The following is a 19,379-nucleotide window of genomic DNA, read 5'->3' on the forward strand; positions in this document are numbered from 1 at the left end:
GTTGCATATGCTCACCCTTTGAGGGCTGTTTCTGTTGGGCAGGTTACATAACTATGCGTGAGACATGATAGTGGTGAAGGACTAGGTGTGTCTAGTCAAACAGTCTTGTAATTGATAGTAGATAGAGACATTATAGCTTATTGTCTTATTTGAGTTGTATGTGTGTATTTATTATACTGTTTCTGCTACACTGACGTAGATATTGTGGTGATTGCACTATTTTGTCGTATATGCATTATATTATTACGTCGTCGAAAAGAAAAAATTTTATGCATATGACGTCACATGTTGCATGATTACGTGGCGAGGTTTGGGGCGCCACAAATTCAATCACATACGCACAATTCATTTGTGCCTATTCAAGTGTACACAAGACTCAATCGAGCATTCTCAGCTATGCTCTGATACCATACTGTGTGGGGTCCCTTAGCTCCTAATCGTTATTACAATGCACTTTGATTAGGGTTAACTAATTACAGCGGAAAACGAGTTTAAAATTTCTTTACAATGAGCCCGAAATATTTCTTCTATAATTTAAATACTAAAAATAGTATTTCATCTCACGTCATAAACATGCCCACACGTAATCAAAACCAATCATATACAAACCACTCATATCTTCGGGACATGCCCCGGTATATAGATACATATACATATATACTGGGAACAAAACATAAATCTCAACTCAAACTGTGACTCCCTCTAGAAGTACCCTCTCCGATCTCCTGATATCCTGGAGTACCTGCCATTGTCTACACACAAAGATAACAACAGCCCCCCTTGCGGGTGAGCAAAGCTTCGTATGGAACAACCAATCATATATACCACAAGTATCTAAACAATGATATATGGTATGCAATGCATGTATGTCGTGGAGGTATCAGGTCAAATGCCCATCCACTGAGCACATGTCAGAATCAATCAAATCGCTATCAAATCAATGCTCGAGCTGGCACACCGGCCAATATGGGATACTCGTATGATAGCGTCGGCAAAGCGCCATCAAATCCCAAATCTCATATCCAATCATATGGGGCCACAATTGTCTATACTTTACGGGTCATATAATACCGGCATAGCGATTGTGTTCACAAACCCTGGAATCCAATCAAATCATATCAGGGTATCCAAGGATCATAGCTCAACGTGCATGTCATGTATCGATGTATGCATAAAATGATGTGCGTTAACAAAACATTTATTTTATACATCGATATCTCAATCTCAATGTCATGTATACCACATCAATCAACAAATAAGGCATATAGACACATAATCTCATTCCAATCAATCAAATCAATCCGACATATATCATATAATACAGATACCTGTCGTATTTTACCCGGTCGCAACATACCTCAATTCTTCGTTTCCAATTGATGTAGCTTGAAGATATTGATATTACACTTTATCTACATCAATAACATACTCATTCCAATCACTAACATACTCCAAAATCATTAATATGAGTTTCAAATATCATTTGAAACTTCAAAAATTCATATCAAATCAAATTCATATCATAATTCAATTCCGACTTCCATTATGAGTTTATGGTCGGTTATTCTACTACATATCAGAAATTTAACTTCAAATACATGCTGTTCCAGCACTTTAATATTTATAGCTGCTGGAACTAGAAGAAAATTACCTCAGTCAAAGGCCCTCGACGCGAAGATCACAAATATATAATTTGTTTCGCGTTTAGACAGCGTTTCGAAGTCGATTTGGACGGAAGAAATCGAATTCTCGAACTTTCTTCTCGAACTATCGTATAAGAAATGAAGAAAGAAAGAGAAGAAATCTCATTCTTATCTCCACAGCTCTCGCGCTCGGGCGGTAGAATTCTCGCGCTCGAGCGCGAGACATTCTGTCCCCGAGAAATCTTTATGCCGCGCTCGGGTGGTCAAACATTACCGCTCGGGCGCGGAGTGTTCTGCCCAACTATACGCAAATTTCAACCCTGGCGCTCGGGCGGTCATTTTCTACCGCCCGGGCGCCACATGTTCTGTACAATTATTTGATTTTTGTACTTATTGGCGTCCGGCTTCTCTATTCGAGCTCTTACAACGTCAAGTCATTTTCAATATTCATTTCTCAATTTCATTGTCATAATATACATTAAATGTATAATCACATGTCAAATTCTTAAATTATCGACAATCATATAGGATTTACGATAATACGATACACGGTCTGGTCCTTACACTTTGTATCTAAGTAGATGTACGACTCTCTCATTATTTGATTTTTTTTAAAGATGTTTATGTCACTTTACTCAAGCAGTTTTTGATACTTTAGGTGAGATATAAACGTGTTTAAGTTATATTTATAGATTTTAGATTAAAAAAAATTCAAAAAAATGTCATGAACTTTTGGCGATTTTAGGAAAATAACTCGTTATCGTAGACTTAGGTCGGCGGGTGGATCAATACCTTTGCATGATATATATCATAAAACTCATGTGAGACGGTCTGATTAGTAAATTTTGTGATACAAATATTTTATTTGGATTACTCATGAAAAAAATTATTTTTTATGTTAAAAATATTAATTTTTATTGTAAATATTGACAGAATTTCAATTATAATTTATTAAATACTAAATCTGCACATTACTAAAGTCACGTTAGATTAACTGCTTCGCAGTGTTGTTTATCTGGATTGGTCATAAACCTGCTCAGAACTCCTACTGCATGTGCTATGTCTATGATGTCATAGACTTGAATTAGCTCCAACATCCACAGCTGCTAAAGTATCTTTGCAACTGGAAATCATAAACAATGTTTCAGTTTTCTTTCCACGAGCAACAATCATGGCTCATTTGTTTACTTTCCAAGAACCATCACCAAGTTCACATTATGATCTTCTTCATCGAGCTGTCCCACTGAGATCATATCGCGTGTAAATTTTGGTATATGGCTAACTTTGTTAATTTTTCAAACGGATCCATTTGAGGTCTTTATCCGGACATCACCCATACCAACTTTTTTCAAAGGTTTTCCATTAGCCAGGAAAATTTTTCCGTAATCTCCAGTAATGTGATTATCGAATACATCATGATTACCAGTGGTATTAAATGAAGCTCCTAAGTCCATAACCCAAGAATCAACTGGGCTTTCCTAGGGATAGTAATAGATCATCATGTACCTCCTCGGTAACATCATATGCATTACTCTTTGTTGATTTACAGTTTTTTTTTAAAGTGATCAGTTTCACCACAACTCCAGCACTTCAAATTCTTCTTAAAGAAGCTTTGTCTTTTGCATTTCTTGACTTGGACCTGCCACACTATCTTTACAACTCTTTTCGCCATTCCTGCCCCCTTTATCTGTTCTCGAGAATTAGGGCAGATCTCAATGATGTTCTTTCACCCAAATCCATCATACGAACTTCTTCAGCAAGAATTTGATATCTGACATAATTGAATAGCAGCTTCTTTTTCCAACAGAGTTGTTAACCGCTGTATGAATTGATTTCCAAACATTTGGTAAAGCCGCCAAACAAATAAATGCACGAATCTCATCATCAAATTAATTTCAACTTATGTTAGCTGAGAAACAATCGTGTTGAACTCATTGATTTGTTTAGCCACTGAAGCATTTTCAAGTTGAATAACTTTTTCATGATATGTACTTTGTTGTTTATTGATGGCTTCTCGTAAACTTTCTACAAAATTAACATAATCTATTTTGTAGTTTGTGCCTCCGCTACGCTATGTGCCACAATCTTCGTTCGGTCAATTGTATTACACCTAACACTTGTCGATCAAGGAGTTCAGTCATCATCCACCATTTTTTCCCTCTTCATTCTTGATAAAGATTGATGCAACTTCTTGCTATACATGTAAAGTAGATTAATCCGATTCATATTGTCAGACGGTCTCACTGACATATTTATGTGAAGTAGATTAATTCAATCCATATTTAAAACAAAAAATAATGTTTTTAACATAAAATATAATAGTTTTTCATGAATCAGGACTGATTGTAGATCTATCCGACAAAATTGCTTCATAAGACGGTTTTAGAAGAGTTTTTTTTCATGTATGTCATGACAACTATATATATGTATATATTTTCTAGTTACTCTCCAATCTCATTGTGTGTTTATTTTCTGTCTTTTTTAATCGTAAAACAATATAAAAAATGTAAAATAAATGACCAACTCGATACACAGAATTGTATTTGGATCACATGCTTATTCTGGACAAATCAAGAAAAATAAATGGATGGTGGACTGTTTCCTAATTTTAGTATTAACTGCTGAGATATATGATATTTTTGGTCATCTTGAGCCTACGTAACTGATATGAAAACTACAGTTGCAGCAAAAGAAATAATCATCAAATCTCAAGCATTTGAACTTCAAAATCTATCATCAAACTGGTTTTACAGCATAAGAAACTGCGTTGATCAGAAGAAACCCGAATCAGCAATCTTGATATACTCTCGGAACCATGGTAATGGCAGTATTGGGTTGGATTCCATACCTTCGGTTCTCAAAGCCTGTGCTTCCCTTTTCAATCATCGTTTTGGGACGGAGATGCATTGCGAATCCATAAAATCTGGAGTTGAAGGGGATGTGATGGTGGGGACTTCCTTGGTTGACATGTACGGCAAGTGTGGTGATATCGTGAGTTCCCGGAAGGTGTTTGACTATATGCCTGAGAGAAACGTGGTCACTTGGAATGCTATGATTGGTGGGTATGTTAGGAGTGGTGATATGGGTTCTGCGTTAGGTTTTTTTGAGACAATGGAGGGAAGGACGTCAGCTACATGGAATGAGATTATTGGTGGCTACGCAAAGAATGGGGATGTGGCAATGGCGAGGCGAGTTTTTGAGAGCGTGCCTGAGGGGTTGAAAAATGTAGTCACATGGACAGTGATGGTCGGATGGGTATGTTAGGAATGGGGATATGGAGGCTGCAGAAGAAATGTTTGAGGTGATGCCCGAGCGGAACTTTTACGTCTGCTCTGTGATCATTTCTGGGTATTTCAGGAAAGGGGATGTGGTGAAGGGGAGAGGGTTTTTTGATCGGATGTTCTCGAGGAATTTGGTGTGCTGGAACACTTTGATTGCTGGCTATGCACAGAATGGGATGTGCGCCGAGGCATTGGACGCTTTCATGAACATGGAGGCGGAAGGAATCGAGCCCGATGAAGTAACAGTAGTGAGTGTTTTATCAGTTTGTGCTCAGTCAGGAATGCTTGAAGTGGGTAAAGAAATTCATGAGATGATAGTGCAGAAAGGGATTGATTTGAATGAGTATGTTGTCAATGGATTGGTTGACATGTATGCGAAATGTGGAGATTTAGGGAATGCAAGATTGATCTTTGAAGGGATTCCATCGAAAAACTACGCCACTTGGAATTCTTTGATCGCGGGATTTTCCATTCACGGTCATTGTAAGGAGGCTTTCGAATTCTTCATGAGAATGGAGGAGTCTGGTATAAAAGCTGATGGTGTGACAATTCTCTCTGTTTTATCTGCTTGTGCACATGGAGGTTTAGTGGAAGAAGGTTTAGAAGTATTTTCTAAGATGGAGCAATATGGATTGACAGCCAACACAAAGCATTATGGGTGTGTGGTTCATATGCTTGGACGGGCAGGGAAACTACAAGAAGCTATGGACTTGGTTGAGGGGATGCCTGTATTGCCAAATGACACAGTTCTAGGATCACTTCTTGGGGCATGTCAAATTCACTCTGACGCAGCCATGGCAGACAAGGTGCTAGAGTTGGTTGGCAAGCTGAATTCTGATTACCGTTCCAATGATAATGGTCATTATCTGGTGTTGGCGAATATATATGCAGCTTGTGAAAGATGGGAGGCAGCTGAACGGTTGCGAGCTGTATTTGCTGATAAAGGGTCAGATATAATACCTGGATGCAGCGCAATCATGTAAAGATTATAACTTAAGGTCTTCAGCATATGGGGAACATCTGACGGTAATTTGGTGGTGCCGTTTCTGATGTGAACTGGGAAGAAGTTCGCCATACCCAAGAAAGGTAGGAACAATTAAAAAAAACACTCATAGCGATGTAATACTAATAGTGGACTCTGCCCGAAATGCATGTTATCTCAGGCCAATAACTGTATGTAATTTGGAACAAAACTAGAGGTTGAACCTTTTGTGCACTAAACAATATCGGTAGATGGAATACAAGTCATACACAAGACTAATACATTCCCCAATATCTTATGGTAATTCCACTAGATTACCCGAAAAGAGTCGGATATTTGTTTCAAGTCCTTGTAATATCTCTTCCATTGAAGCCCTGAAGAAATATACATACGTGATTTAGTAAGATTCTTGTTGAAAGTTGTAATCAATTATGTGAGGCCTGAAATTGAATCTTTACCATTTCCAGTGACGCTGAACAAGTATAGTCGATTTCCTGCAGCTGTTGCTGTGATTAGAACATGGGGCGGCTCTAACTCGAACTGGTAATACTTTCTTCCCAAGTGTTCAACTACCGCAGAACTTAAAACCTTTCCTTCAACATTCTCTCCAATAACTTCTGGCCCGAATGCGTTAATAACCTTCTCTGGACTCCCTATAGCTTCTATAGTTGCATGTTCACCGAGATCTGGAGATTATAGGGCAACCAAATTAGGATGATGAAAAACTCTCTCCTTAAATTGAAAGCATAAAAATATATATGCAGGCGAAACATTCTTGGAAGTAAAACCCACTATCTGCAAATCTCAGAACAGGAGCAACAATGACAGAGAGACGTCCTTCTTTCGGACTAGCGAACCTCAAATCAATCTCCGTGCCTCCTAAGTCAGCAATTGACACTGGAACCTGTCCAGCAGACAGCACACCATAAGAGACCAGCATAAAATCTTCCAAGAAGGGATCAAAGGGTAACTCAAAATTGATTCATATCGTAGCATCTACTATCTATCTCTGGAACTTTACAATTCGCATGATTAGGGCTAGCAAATTTTTTCGTTTCTTCATTAGGTGAAAAAAAGTAGTGCAAGATGCTATAAAGTGCATTGTGCAGTCCTATAAGTGGTATCAAACTCTTGAAAACAAAGCAGGGTTCTTCAATGCAGATTATTACCTCGTCCCAATCTTGAGGGACCGAAAATGCATAAGGAATGATGGGACTCCAACCAACTCCGTGACCCCCTGACTTCTCATCTGGTCTCTGGTATGTTCTCCAACCTGTCTGAGCATTTTTTATCTAATAAAAACGGCAACTCCTTAATTGAAACATATAAAGAAGCCAAAGTTTTGTCACCATTGAAATATGAATCCGAAAAGAAGACTTCCACATATTTGCAGCTATTTTAATGATGTATAGGGAGTTAACACTCTTGCTTAAAGAAACACAGAAATTTTAGCTTGGTGGGTAATGGGTTAGTACACCAAATTTGTTAGGAACAAAACAGTTAATTTAGATGTTCAAGTTATTACCATACCTCCGAACAGAACTGATTTGATTGAGGTTCAAAATGCAGTGGCCACTTCAATGAAAAGTTCGATATCCAACTTTTATAACTATAATTTTTGCGTCTGAAACACACTAAAAGACCTTTTAATCACATTTTTGACTCACCAGCGGTGAGTTACGACGCATAGGAAAAGAATTTTCTTTTGACATTCATAAAATACTAGTAGTTACCATCTCAGATATACTAGCAACTACATCCTTGAATCCACAACTGCACTTGGTCCATCCCTGTTTATCGAAATCCTATATGATATACAACACACCACAACAGAACCGTAACATACATAATCAAGTAGTATACACAAAAACCCATCAAGACTAACCATTTTTATCAGGTTCAGAGAGTCCAGGGATCCTCCCTGCCAGAAGACCTTGTTTCACCACACCCAATCCTTCTCCAGCAAATCCCAAAGCTGCCGATGAAACTAAAGACACCACCCCAGAAACTACAGTTACCCTTCTACCAAACAACCCTCTTAGTTCCTCATGTTTTGCAAAATCAAGACCCGTGTTGTTGGTTGAAGTTGAATCTGTGGTTTCTTTGATAGTTCTAGAAGGAACTTTCCCAGTTCCAAGTGATAATATGTTGTGCTGGTGGTTGTTCTTCCAAGAAAGGCAACATGTGGTCTGTATGATTGTTCCCATAGTCTCCTAACCGAGGAATTTGGTGGGAAGGAACAAGAGATACTCGAATTTAAAGGGAAAAAGAAATCGAAGAAAATGTTGAAATCGAGATTGTTTTAGTTTTTGGTGGAATAATGAGTGATATGGGGGAATCAAATTTCCTTGTTTTTAAGGTAATTTGTCTGAACCACAGCCAAACAGCTCATCTATGAATTATGATAGAGGCGTAAAATCAGGCATGTAAGAGTATGACACGTGAGCATATGGTTTGAATTGTAATTTAAGATTAAATGAATTTTCATTTGAGAATACACTGGGTTTTTATAGTTGAAAATGTGATAGACTCCTAATAGTTTGTATGTTTTTCTAGTTAAAAATGTGATAGACTCGTAATAGTTTGTATTTTTATTATCATATTTATCCTTATTTTCACTTTTGACATGCTTAATTGATACATTTGGTGTTATTTTGTTGTAGGAAGAAATTTTATGTTCTTGGAGTAAATTTGAGCTAAAGAGGTGATTTTTTATCATATTTGAAGTTGTCAAGATAAAGTTGCGAAAGAAAGACAAAGATAGAAGAACATTCCAGAACAAAATGTGTTTAAAATAAATAATTGATCAAAACGTGAGCAAGTTCATTTTTCTCTATTAACCAAAATAAGAACATGCCACACTACCACAGGCTTCTTTTGCTTAGAAAAATGGCAGATGTTGGTAATAGCCTTGGGATTTAGGTTGGCAATAAAATGTCAGACCTTCATACCCATAAATGGTGGATTGCTCACTCGGTGTATAGAGCGTTGTAAACAAATCGAATCGAGTCGAATATCAAGAAAATTTGAAGGCTTGAATTCGGATCGAAGTTCGAAAATTTTAAAATTTTTAGTTCGAATTCGAGTTCGGCTCGAAAGATTCAAATATGTTCGCAAACTATTTGAATAATTGCTCGAAAATAAATATTCGAAAGACTCGAAATTTATTCATTTAATATATAATTATATTATATTAATAAAATATTAAAGTTCACGAACTATCAAATAAAATAATTTGGGTTCTAGTTCGGTTCTAAAAAAGTTCAAACATAATTGAGTTCGGGTCAAATTCGATAAACTCGAATGCAAATCAAATATTTTTCGAATCAGCTCAAAAAACTCGTGAATCGATTCGGTTTGTTATACTCTTAATGTCTAGTGTTAGAAACTATAAATATATAAATTAAAAAAATTTCTACAGAATATGAACTTCAATAAATAAATAAATAAATAAGATTCTGATTTTTTTAAAAGGAAAAATGACACGAGAAATATCGTCTTTAGCTCGAAAAACTTTGAATCGATTCGATTCGTTTACACTCTTGATGTGTTAGAAACTATAAATATATAAATTAAAAAAAAATTCTACAGAATCTGAACTTCAATAAATAAATAACTCAGATTTTTGATTTTTTTTAAAAAGGAAAAAATGACACGAGAAATATCGTCCTTAGATTCTCATATCCCAATGTGTGTTTTATTTTGATCCGGCCTCCGGGTGAACCAGTCACCTCTATATCCAAAAAAGTGTGGATTGAAATCTTGGGTTTGTAGATATCCACCTAGACTGAATATATCACATGTTTAAAATTCTAGGCTCCCAATTCTAAATTAAAATGTTTATGTACAAAAGAGTTTGGCAAAAACTTGTGTGAGACGGTCTCACGGGTCGTATTTTGTGAGACGAATTTCTTATTTGGATCATCTATTAAAAAGTATTACTTTTTATGCTAAGAGTATTACTTTTTATTGTGAATATCGTTAGTGTTGACCCGTCTCACAGATAAAGATTCGTGAGATCGTTTCACAAGAGACCTACTCAAAGAGTTTTAATAGGAAATTTTTATTTATTATTTTTTTGGAATTATTTCAGGCCTGCACAATTGATAGGAAAGGGGAAATTATTAAATAAATTGAACTGGATTGACCGGGAACGGTCATCCGTCCGGTCTAGAATATACTAGAAAACCATTTTAACGGTCAAATTCGGTTAAAAACTGGTTTAATCAATTGTTTGAATTGGTTTTTCGGTTTTCTTTATTTATTTTTTTGAAAAATTATTATTTTTTATTTTAAAAACCTTAAGTTTAATATTTAATTATACATAAAAATGATTGTTTGTGCTTTGGAATTTGTTAAAAATATATTTATAGAACTATAATTCGTATTTCGGACGTATATATAAAGTTATTTAGTTTTTAAATTTTGATAAATATATTTATTTATCTATTTATATACATTTTTTAAGTTTTAAATTTAAAATATTTTATTCATTATATTATATTGATAATTTATATAACATCTCGATTGAACCGGTCCAGTCATTTATTTAAACCAGTCCAACAGACTGGACCTTATTTAAAAATGACAAAAACTTGTGTGAGACGGTCTCACGGATCGTATTTTGTGAGATGAATATCTTATTTGGGTCATCCATGAAAAAATATTACTTTTTATGCTAAGAACATTACTTTTTTATTGTGAATATCGATATGATTGATCCGTCTCACAGATAAAAATTCGTGAGACCATCTCATAAGAAACCTACTCTTTAAAAATAGACCTGTTCAATCACGTCCACTTATGAAAATATGCTGTTAAATAAATATCGGACGCAGTCGAACATGGTGACCAAATGGTCTCAAGTATCCCGATCAACAAAAAATTATTTCAGACTTGAGCCAAAGTTGAAACTGGACCTGAAACTTCAATGGAAAACTACAAAAACCAAGTTGAGAAGTTATAATTTGTTGGAAATAAAAACCCATTTCAGTTTGGCCAATGGGACAAATTACCCTAGAGTAAAGCAGTTGCTTTTCTATACATCGTTTACATATTTGTAAAGTTAAAGTGAAATGAATATAAATGGAAGAAGAATAGTACAGATAACCCAAAACCAAAACCAAAACCAAAACCAAAAACCAAAAACCAAAACCCAAATCCAAACCCTCCATGCCACAGCTAAGGCAAAAGCATGGGTGGTTTCCATTTCTTGAATTCTACCAGATCTCTATTTACAACAGATCCATTGTGCAGCCAGAACGTCTCGGCAGACTGATGGAATCGTCTTACTTTCTTGTGAAGTTCCCACAAAATTCCAGTAAAAGCAGAACAAGACTCGGAATCTGGAGCATAAACCCATAAACATCTTACCCTTCTACCGTTGGCTATTAACTCTTCGATAATTTTATCTGCAAGAAACTCAAATATATATCCTTGACTCATTTGGTCTAGTAAATAAGAGAGAAACAATAATGGAATTCAGTAGTCTCACCAGGAATTGATTCCAAGTATTCCAAAAGTTGAGGACCTATACGAGTCAACGGCCATTTGATCGATATTTGGGTATAGTCTACTACATTCTGAAAAGGCAATTCTATTTGATCTGATAGGATAACTGGGACACACTCCTGTTTGGTGCAAATAATGGGCAGCAGTGTGTTCAATATAATTTGTGTCCGAGATAAAGATGCATCAGGCTTGTAAGAATAAAGTAAGACACATACCACAAAGAATGACTCGTAAAAGCGAAGAGTCCATGATGACTCCCCACGAGGAGCCAGACAAAATTTGGCATTGCGGAGGTGTTGAAAATATTCTATCCTTCCAAGTTTATCTGGGCCGCTGAACTTCAAATCTGGAGATTCCACCTGTTCACAGTATCAACATGCACATCTTTTCGAAGGATTTAAAATTATGGTAAGTGGTAACACAAAATAGCAACAGTGAAATTTACTTTTGAGTTCTTGAAATCTAGAAATCAGATCATAGACCCTGGGTAGTAGCATTGACTTCACTATTGCAAATTCAACTCTCTCTTTTAGTTAATCCCTCTTGACATTTCTACTGAGGTGCGGAAAATGACAAGAACAATCAACTAAAACCTATAAGTTTCATCTCCCATCATCTAAGTTAATCATGGTTTCTTCCTAAAAATAGTGCACAAGTTACCATAAATGTTCTTCAAATCTTCCTAAAATTCTCTTCCAATTGATTATGAATCTTTCAAGGTTCGGCTTCTTAATTTTCTTCTTTGGAGGAAGGGATGCAGGAGTCCAAAGACTTCAGTAAGCTGTTAGTGTATGACCTATAGGCAAATATTTTCTTCTAGGTACTTGCGTAGAAAAGATTCATAATTATCTCCGGTAAACTGTTTTCCTCCCGTTAAATTAACCAGCCAAGGAGTTTCTAATTAACAGGAGGAGAAAATAAGACGTAACCAACCATTAGAAAGGGCATACCTTATCAGGACTTTGTTTCGCTAGCTCTATTAATTGCATACGACCAACCTTTCCTTGTGCTCGACCCAAATAATTCGCCAAATACTTCCTTTTTGATAAAGGTAAAGGGTCTACCCGTCTACCCTTAGCAGCAGTCATCCCATCATCAACATTTCCTGGTATAATTATATCTTTCCATGTATTGAAGGCGCTGATGTCTCGTTTATCTGTTCGGTCTCCCTGCATGTACAAGCATAATACATTTTTCAAATCAGATGTTAATTCGAAATATTAAGCAACTATCATTAACATAATTGTCAAGATGAACTTCTTGTTCCTGGGGAATCACACATCATCAGAGATTCAGAATCCAAAAGAATAACGTGTAGAACTTCACACCATTGTCTTATTAAAGTTTTAAGTCAGAGAGCAAAAACTCAGTACTAGTATGTGGCCCTCAAGATAAAAGGAAATGCCAATAACTTAAATTTTTCTTCACTATGGAAACACGAGGCATATGTATGTAAAGGACTATACCTCTGGAGTCAGAATAATAGAACGATTCAAATACACAGACCAAGACTTAAACAAGTGAGCTCCAGCACCACTGCAATTCAAAATAAACAAGCACAAATGAAAAGCAATACAAGATGTCATCAGATTGAAGAAAGCTGAAACCAATAAGATAATTCAAACAAGACCTTCTATCCACCTTTTCTTGCTTTGATCTCATGAATATTTCAATGAAGTAGCTCATACAAACGACTGAAGGTACTATAACTTGTGTGGGACAAATTTTAAGATGTCAATGCTAAGCACATCCTCCACGATTTGAATGTCATACCTTGGGAAAATAAAAATATGGTTGCGGCCACCAGATAACCTGAAATACGGCATTTGACTTAAAACCTGAAACCAAATAAATGCTTATATAAATAATAATAGCATAAGCATGATTTCTAAGAAACTACGCTTTTACAAGAAAAATTGAATCACACCATTACCTTGACATAGGTTTGGTTGATCTCCTTATCATTCAAGCCACCCATCATTCGGACACATTTAACATAAGACGGCACAAAAAACAAATCTGCTTCTTCTTTCTTTCTAGTCCGTAACCTAGATTGCAAAAGCAGCCTATGTATTTTAACCTGAAGGAAAAGGAAGGAAAGAAGGTGCAAAAGGGAACGTGCAAATATTAGCTTGCGGTAGTTTCACAAACAATTCAAAAAAAGAAAACAACAAAATCACACTCCTCATCTACCCGGTAATAATATTATCTTCAAATGCTTGAAGTATTAATTCTACAATTTCCAGTAATGTTAATGACTTAATGCATAAAAAAAAATTTTCCGCTAAATAAACTACAAAGAGTACCTTATCTTTTCTTAATCCAAGGAAATGATGCAAGATAATCTATCTCACATACCATAATCTTACCTATGATATTATTAGCATTTCTAGTTCCTAATACCAAAACCCAAATCCAAACCCTCCATGCCACAGCTAAGGCAAAAGCATGGGTGGTCTCCATTTCTTGAATTCTACCAGATCTCTATTTACAACAGATCCATTGTGACATTTATTGTGATTGTTACAAAGCAAGAGTATCACTAACTAACAAGTCTAATTAATAGTGTAGTTTTTTGTATATGCTTTGCTCTCACCATAAGCATAATAGAAATCCTCTTAACCAGGAGCATAACAAACGTGTTGCACAGCAGACAGTTGAAACAATATCTACTATATACAGAACCGGCAGAAGTAAACATCCAAAAGAGTTTGTAATGGCTAGTTTGCGACTACTAGTTTATAACGGCTATATATCAAGAAGCATCAACATAAAGAGAAATGAGCTGCTTAGTACAGTTGAACGATGTTTTAGTATATATACATTGACCACACAAAGCTATTCAGCGATCAAGTGACGATGCAAAGCTATTTAGTACTCAACTGACTATGCGAAAGCATTTGGTGCTCAATCAACAGATAGATGGATAGCCTTGAACTTTGTACTATAGTTTGTCTCATGGATTTATTTCTTCTCAAATAAAAGAAAATAGGTGCAGAAAATTCGTTCTTTGAACTTTTAGTTGCTATGTCCTTAATCTACATTACTCGTCACAATTGGCCTGAATTTCCCCATCACCTTGTGTCTGCCATTTTACAATGTATTTTGAGTCTTCAGCTTAAATAATTTCTCCTCCCCTACCATTTCTCATCCAATTCGTATGCCCGGATTACGAAATCTTATCAAATACTGCAGTCTTCAAGATTACCAAAAACAATTACAGAATGCAGAAAAAGGACCTGATAAATTGAGAAAGAACACCTGACTGCCCCATTGGCCTTTGACGCAAGCGTCAGCAGAAATCTTCCCATCACGACCATACATCAGCAGCTTCAAACCCTCGATCTCGTTCTCATCGTACACGTAAATCTTCAAATCCAGGTGCACGCTGTCTCCGAATGCGACATCCTGCGGAGGATTGTGGCCATAGGAGGCGGAGAATGAGCTGCGGAGAGTCGAAGAACAGGGGCCGAGGGAGTGGTCGAAGAGCCTGGTGAGGAAGAAGGTGGCGGCAACGAGCACGAGGGCTCCGATCTGGTGCGTTCGTGTGCAGTGGGCGGTGGCGTGGTGGGGGTGGGGAGAGAATAATCTGGTGCTCTTGGTGTTTGTGCTCATGCTCGCCATTGATGGAAACCTCGAAAAAGCTACTGTGAAGTGAGATTTTTGCAGGTGAAAGGAAGGACACGACGGCGTCGTATGGGTCAGGTTTTTCATAAAAAAGCTGTAAATAATAAAATATATTATCATTCTAAAAATAATCTCAATTAAAAAATTTACAAACTCCAATATAATTTTACAAATAATTATTTTAATTATACTGTTTAAAAAACGAGATTAAATGCCGGATCAAACGACATTAAACGTTATGATTTGGCAAAAAACGCTAATAAAATATAGAGTACGTCTCTTGTGAGACGGTCTCACGAATCTTATCTGTGAAACGGGTCAATCCTACCGATATTCACAATAAAAAGTAATAATCTTAGCATAAAAAGTAAGGTTTTTTCATGGATGACCCAAATAAAAGATTTGTCTCACAAAATACGAGCTGTGAGATCGTCTCACTCAAATTTTTGCCTAAAATATATTATCATTCTAAAAACAATCTCAATTAAAAAATGTACAAACTCCAATTTAGAATCTTATAAACGAGATTAAATGTTGGATTAAACGATATTAAACATGAAACATGATAAAAACACTATGATTTGGCAAAAAACGTGAATAAAACAATCACGTTAAATGTGATTAATTGTGATTAAATATGATTTTTTTAAAATTTTAAATTATCATATTTAAAAATTAAAATCCTTTCAATTTCTATCAATTAAAAAACTCTTTACATAAAAAACAAAACAAATTCTCTTCGAGATAAAAGAAACTCATGAGCCACACTGTCTCATATCAAAATGGAACAAAAATTTGTGTGAGACATTCTCACGGATCGTATTTTGTTAGACCGATATCTTATTTGGGTCATTCATGAAAAATTATTATTTTGTATGCTAAAAGTATTAATTTTTATTGTGAATATCGGTAGAGTTGACTCGTATCACAGATAAAGATTCGGGAGACCGTTCCTTTCCAATTGGAGATTTATGTGTTTAAAATTTTGAGAATTTGTGCATTATTTTTAAATTTATTATATATTTTGTTTTTAAATCTATTTATTGGTACGCGATAATTAAAATTTTAATAAAAACTCAAATTTTATTTTTAACATTTAATATGAGATAAAACTCGTTAAACTTGAAACATGGTGTTGATGTTTTGTCACATATCACGTTTTTTAGAATATTTAATAGATAAAGTTTATATGCTCTCCGAAACATCGATAAAAAAAAAATCTCGAACTATCATCGAATCGAATGGTGTCCGAAAGTGTACTTGTGTGACAAAGGTAACATGTGACATGACTCTAACCGATTCGAATAGTGTACTGATCGAAATGGGGAAAAACAGAACAGAAAACAAAACACACATACAACAAACTTCATTATTCTCTTCTCCTTGCTGCTGAAACATCAAGATCACTACATCCGGATGAGGCAACGAAGCCCTTCGCCTTTCAGCATGAGCTCGAACGCCTTGTTAATATCAGAAAACGGCACTTCATGCGTTATAAACTTCTCCAGTTCGAGCTCCTGAACACGAGAACTATGATCAGAAAAGAAACTATGTGTAGTCACTAGTGTTTTCTGAATTTATATGGGATCTTAAGAAAAGGTACCTTTTTCATGTACAGCTCAACGACAGATGGAAGATCAGATCGCGGTTTGTAGTTGCCAAAGAAAGTGCCCTTGAGCGTTCTCTCGTTCAGAAAGTTAATCGGATGAGTCTTGAATTCAGAGTCTTTATGTGGGACGCCGACCAGAACAGCAACACCCCATCCCTATTTATCAAGTGACCAATTAAATTTTGTGATGATGGTGCAGGATCAAGCGCTAGGCATTGTATCATAAGCTATAGATACTAGTATTGATGCAAATCAAATCTTTTTAACGGTGCAGTAATCTAAACATCACGTTTCGATCATTGTGTTGTATAAACAGCCAAAAAGCACAATCGGGGAAACTATTGCTATCCAACAAAAAGCAAGTCTGGTTTAAGATTAATGTGTTTGGAGGAACATACATCGTGAACACATTCGAATGCAGAGATCATCGCGTTGATGTTTCCTGTGCATTCAACACTTCTGTCCACTCCTCCATCTGTCATTTCAGCTAGAACCTATGGACAGGATACAAGCACAAGAAAACGTCATGTACGTGTAATATGTGAGGCGATGTGTTTGAAAGGACTCGTCAGTGAGATAAATGCATTACCTCTTGGACTGGCTTGTCATAGTCTTTGGGGTTCACAAACTCAGTCACACCAAATTTCTTTGCTGCATGTAAAAACAACATTTGATTAAATAAGCGACAGCATATGTCGGTTTTTAAGTCTTTGAACCGAAGGGAGTCTGTGTATCGAGACAGTGTCAATGTAATTTTCCAAGACTCCAAATATATTAACTCAAGAATAATCTTCTAGTGCTTCTTGTGTTCATGGGTATATTCTTAACATTTTCTTATTTTACCTTCTTCAAATCTGCTGGGATTCAAGTCCACCCCAATAATTCTTGAAGCACCAGCAAGCCTAGCTCCTTCTGCTGCCTGAAATCTCATTAAAAATAAGATTAAACGACAGATCTTGTCTACTACTTTTACTTTTTTCTGTATAAACTGGCAATATATAGTTGCAGAATAAACATAATCTATAAATGAGAAATCAAGAAACAAACCCCAAGTCCGACTGCTCCAAGCCCGAAAATCGCCACTGAAGAGCCCTTTTTTGGTTTGGCAACATTCAATGTTGCACCGAGTCCTATACCAAAGTCATCAACAAATCATTCACTACCAAATATTTTCAGCAAAAGAACGAAAAAAACAACGCATTTTGGGATCGAATTTTAACCTGTTGAAATCCCACAACTCAGCACGCATACTTTGTCAAGAGGAGCAAGGGGGTTGATTTTCACGACACAGCCAACATGAACAACAGTGTACTCACTAAATGTAGATGTGCCGAGGAAATGGTAAATGGGCTTTCCGTTGATTGAAAATCGAGTCTTTTCGTCGTGGATCATCACTCCCCTTTCGACGTTGATCCTCAGTAGACTACACATATTGCTTTCTTCTGATTTGCAGTGAGCACATTCTTTGCATTCTCCTGTGAATACTGGCAACACATGATCCCCCGGCGCGAGTTCGGTTACCCCTTCCCCTACGCTCTCAACGATCCTATACAACGCCACGAAAACATTCAAAATCCATCCCTCTTACACCATTCCAACAAAGCCATACTCGAATTTCATTTGCAATTTTAAAAAACCATAATTTCTGTCATACAAAACACACAGATCCCCTTCATTCAAGATCCAACACATCCCCATTACCGCATAGAGTGAGCAACAATAAAGATCACGGAACATACCCTGACGCTTCGTGGCCGAGAATTCGAGGAAAGACGGAGTCTTGAGCCTACAAAATTCAAGAAACGAAAGGAAAACTTAATAATAATGACGATCATGATGATGAAGCTTCTTAAACCCCAAAAAAAAAAATCCTATAATTTTTTTTTATATACAAATTCTGTTCACCTTAGCTTCCCAGAAATACACATCAGTGTGGCAAAGAGAGGTGAAAAGAATCTTTAATCGCACTTCCATCTTCTGCGGCGGCGCCACCTCTACTTCCTCGATCACCAGCGGCTTTCCAGGTTCCCACGCCACCGCAGCTGCAACAGAAAAGACCCAGAAAAAAAAATAATCAAAAAAGAAATTGGCCCACCAACTTATTCTTCATTACTGAAAAAACCCGAAACCAAAAATCATTCAAGAATCTTGAAACCATCAATTGAAACCATCAATACACACCTCTGCACTTGATCACTTTCCCTTCAGTGCTCGACATATTTCTTTCTTGATCACTGTAAAATGGTTAGAAATGATTGAATTTTTTATCGCTGATCTGAAATGAAATGCCAGGAATTTATAGTGGGGAAATGAATCGTTCCATTGGTTTGATTGGACTGGATATTTTTTACATTTTTGTCGATAACAGAATTGTATGGAAAATACACGAGGCAGTCCAAGGTTTTTGCTGTTGCTTGGATTCCCTCTGTTTCGCTGTTTTGGTTTCATGGTATTCGCTTAATAGTACACTTTTGGAGTCTTCTGCCATATTTAAAACCCGTGATAGTTATAAGGTCGGTCACACGCCTTTCTTTTTTATTAGAACATAAGCGGAGAGAGGAACGAATCCGAAGAACCGACTAATTCGATAAGGGGTGAGATCATTGGGCTACAAGCCAGGTCTCAAGGCCACACACATTCGATATTATAGTTTTGTGTAACATTAAATATAATTAAATTTTGTCAATAATTTTATTTTATAAAAATATGAAATATTTTACATTTTT

At 36.2% G+C, this 19,379-nt stretch overlaps 4 protein-coding genes across 4 annotated transcripts; 1 reads left to right on the top strand and 3 right to left on the bottom strand.

Moving 5' to 3' along the window:
* The first annotated feature begins 4,243 nt into the window (after window positions 1-4,243).
* Window positions 4,244-6,803, top strand: LOC142520546 (pentatricopeptide repeat-containing protein At3g21470-like). Its single transcript, XM_075623568.1, is given in 3 exon segments — window positions 4,244-4,892; window positions 4,894-6,010; window positions 6,671-6,803. Coding segments are annotated over 2 exon segments (1,596 nt in total). The 5' UTR covers window positions 4,244-4,310; the 3' UTR covers window positions 5,908-6,010; window positions 6,671-6,803.
* LOC142520551 (psbP domain-containing protein 4, chloroplastic) lies at window positions 6,037-8,326 on the bottom strand. Its single transcript, XM_075623573.1, has 5 exons — window positions 7,792-8,326; window positions 7,076-7,179; window positions 6,699-6,810; window positions 6,365-6,592; window positions 6,037-6,280 (listed from the first exon to the last, which is right to left on the bottom strand). The coding sequence occupies exons 1-5, from the start codon at window positions 8,111-8,113 to the stop codon at window positions 6,216-6,218; spliced, it is 831 nt and encodes a 276-aa protein (XP_075479688.1). The 5' UTR covers window positions 8,114-8,326; the 3' UTR covers window positions 6,037-6,215.
* A 2,532-nt stretch (window positions 8,327-10,858) lies between these two features.
* On the bottom strand, window positions 10,859-15,122 carry LOC142520548 (putative beta-1,4-xylosyltransferase IRX10). The gene is made up of 8 exons (XM_075623569.1): window positions 14,679-15,122; window positions 13,351-13,497; window positions 13,191-13,255; window positions 12,884-12,953; window positions 12,368-12,586; window positions 11,633-11,776; window positions 11,401-11,536; window positions 10,859-11,317 (listed from the first exon to the last, which is right to left on the bottom strand). Exons 1-8 carry the CDS (start codon window positions 15,039-15,041, stop codon window positions 11,088-11,090), a joined length of 1,374 nt encoding a protein of 457 aa, XP_075479684.1. The 5' UTR covers window positions 15,042-15,122; the 3' UTR covers window positions 10,859-11,087.
* Window positions 15,123-16,259: 1,137 nt separating this feature from the next.
* Window positions 16,260-19,093, bottom strand: LOC142520550 (alcohol dehydrogenase 2). The gene is made up of 10 exons (XM_075623571.1): window positions 18,835-19,093; window positions 18,559-18,695; window positions 18,393-18,439; window positions 17,874-18,199; window positions 17,701-17,783; window positions 17,497-17,572; window positions 17,243-17,304; window positions 17,052-17,147; window positions 16,648-16,809; window positions 16,260-16,561 (listed from the first exon to the last, which is right to left on the bottom strand). The coding sequence occupies exons 1-10, from the start codon at window positions 18,869-18,871 to the stop codon at window positions 16,451-16,453; spliced, it is 1,137 nt and encodes a 378-aa protein (XP_075479686.1). The 5' UTR covers window positions 18,872-19,093; the 3' UTR covers window positions 16,260-16,450.
* Window positions 19,094-19,379: the final 286 nt, after the last annotated feature.

This window comes from Primulina tabacum, chromosome 12, assembly GCF_025594145.1.
Source record: "Primulina tabacum isolate GXHZ01 chromosome 12, ASM2559414v2, whole genome shotgun sequence".
NCBI lineage: Eukaryota > Viridiplantae > Streptophyta > Magnoliopsida > Lamiales > Gesneriaceae > Primulina > Primulina tabacum.

Excerpts from the sequence above, each read along its gene's own strand:
- LOC142520551 (XM_075623573.1), bottom strand. The coding sequence starts at position 8,113 with ATGGGAACAATCATACAGACCACATGTTGCCTTTCTTGGAAGAACAAC. Across the intron at positions 6,811-7,075 it reads TCCCTCAAGATTGGGACGAG|GTTCCAGTGTCAATTGCTGA; the intron begins GTAATAATCTGC and ends TCTGCTGGACAG. Across the intron at positions 6,281-6,364 it reads GTTCAGCGTCACTGGAAATG|GGCTTCAATGGAAGAGATAT; the intron begins GTAAAGATTCAA and ends ATATTTCTTCAG.
- LOC142520548 (XM_075623569.1), bottom strand. The coding sequence starts at position 15,041 with ATGGCGAGCATGAGCACAAACACCAAGAGCACCAGATTATTCTCTCCC. Across the intron at positions 12,954-13,190 it reads CATATTTTTATTTTCCCAAG|TGGTGCTGGAGCTCACTTGT; the intron begins GTATGACATTCA and ends TTTGAATTGCAG. Across the intron at positions 12,587-12,883 it reads CTATTATTCTGACTCCAGAG|GGAGACCGAACAGATAAACG; the intron begins GTATAGTCCTTT and ends TTGTACATGCAG.
- LOC142520550 (XM_075623571.1), bottom strand. The coding sequence starts at position 18,871 with ATGTCGAGCACTGAAGGGAAAGTGATCAAGTGCAGAG. Across the intron at positions 17,784-17,873 it reads GAGTTGTGGGATTTCAACAG|GACTCGGTGCAACATTGAAT; the intron begins GTTAAAATTCGA and ends ACTTTGGTATAG. Across the intron at positions 17,573-17,700 it reads TTGGAGCAGTCGGACTTGGG|GCAGCAGAAGGAGCTAGGCT; the intron begins GTTTGTTTCTTG and ends ATGAGATTTCAG.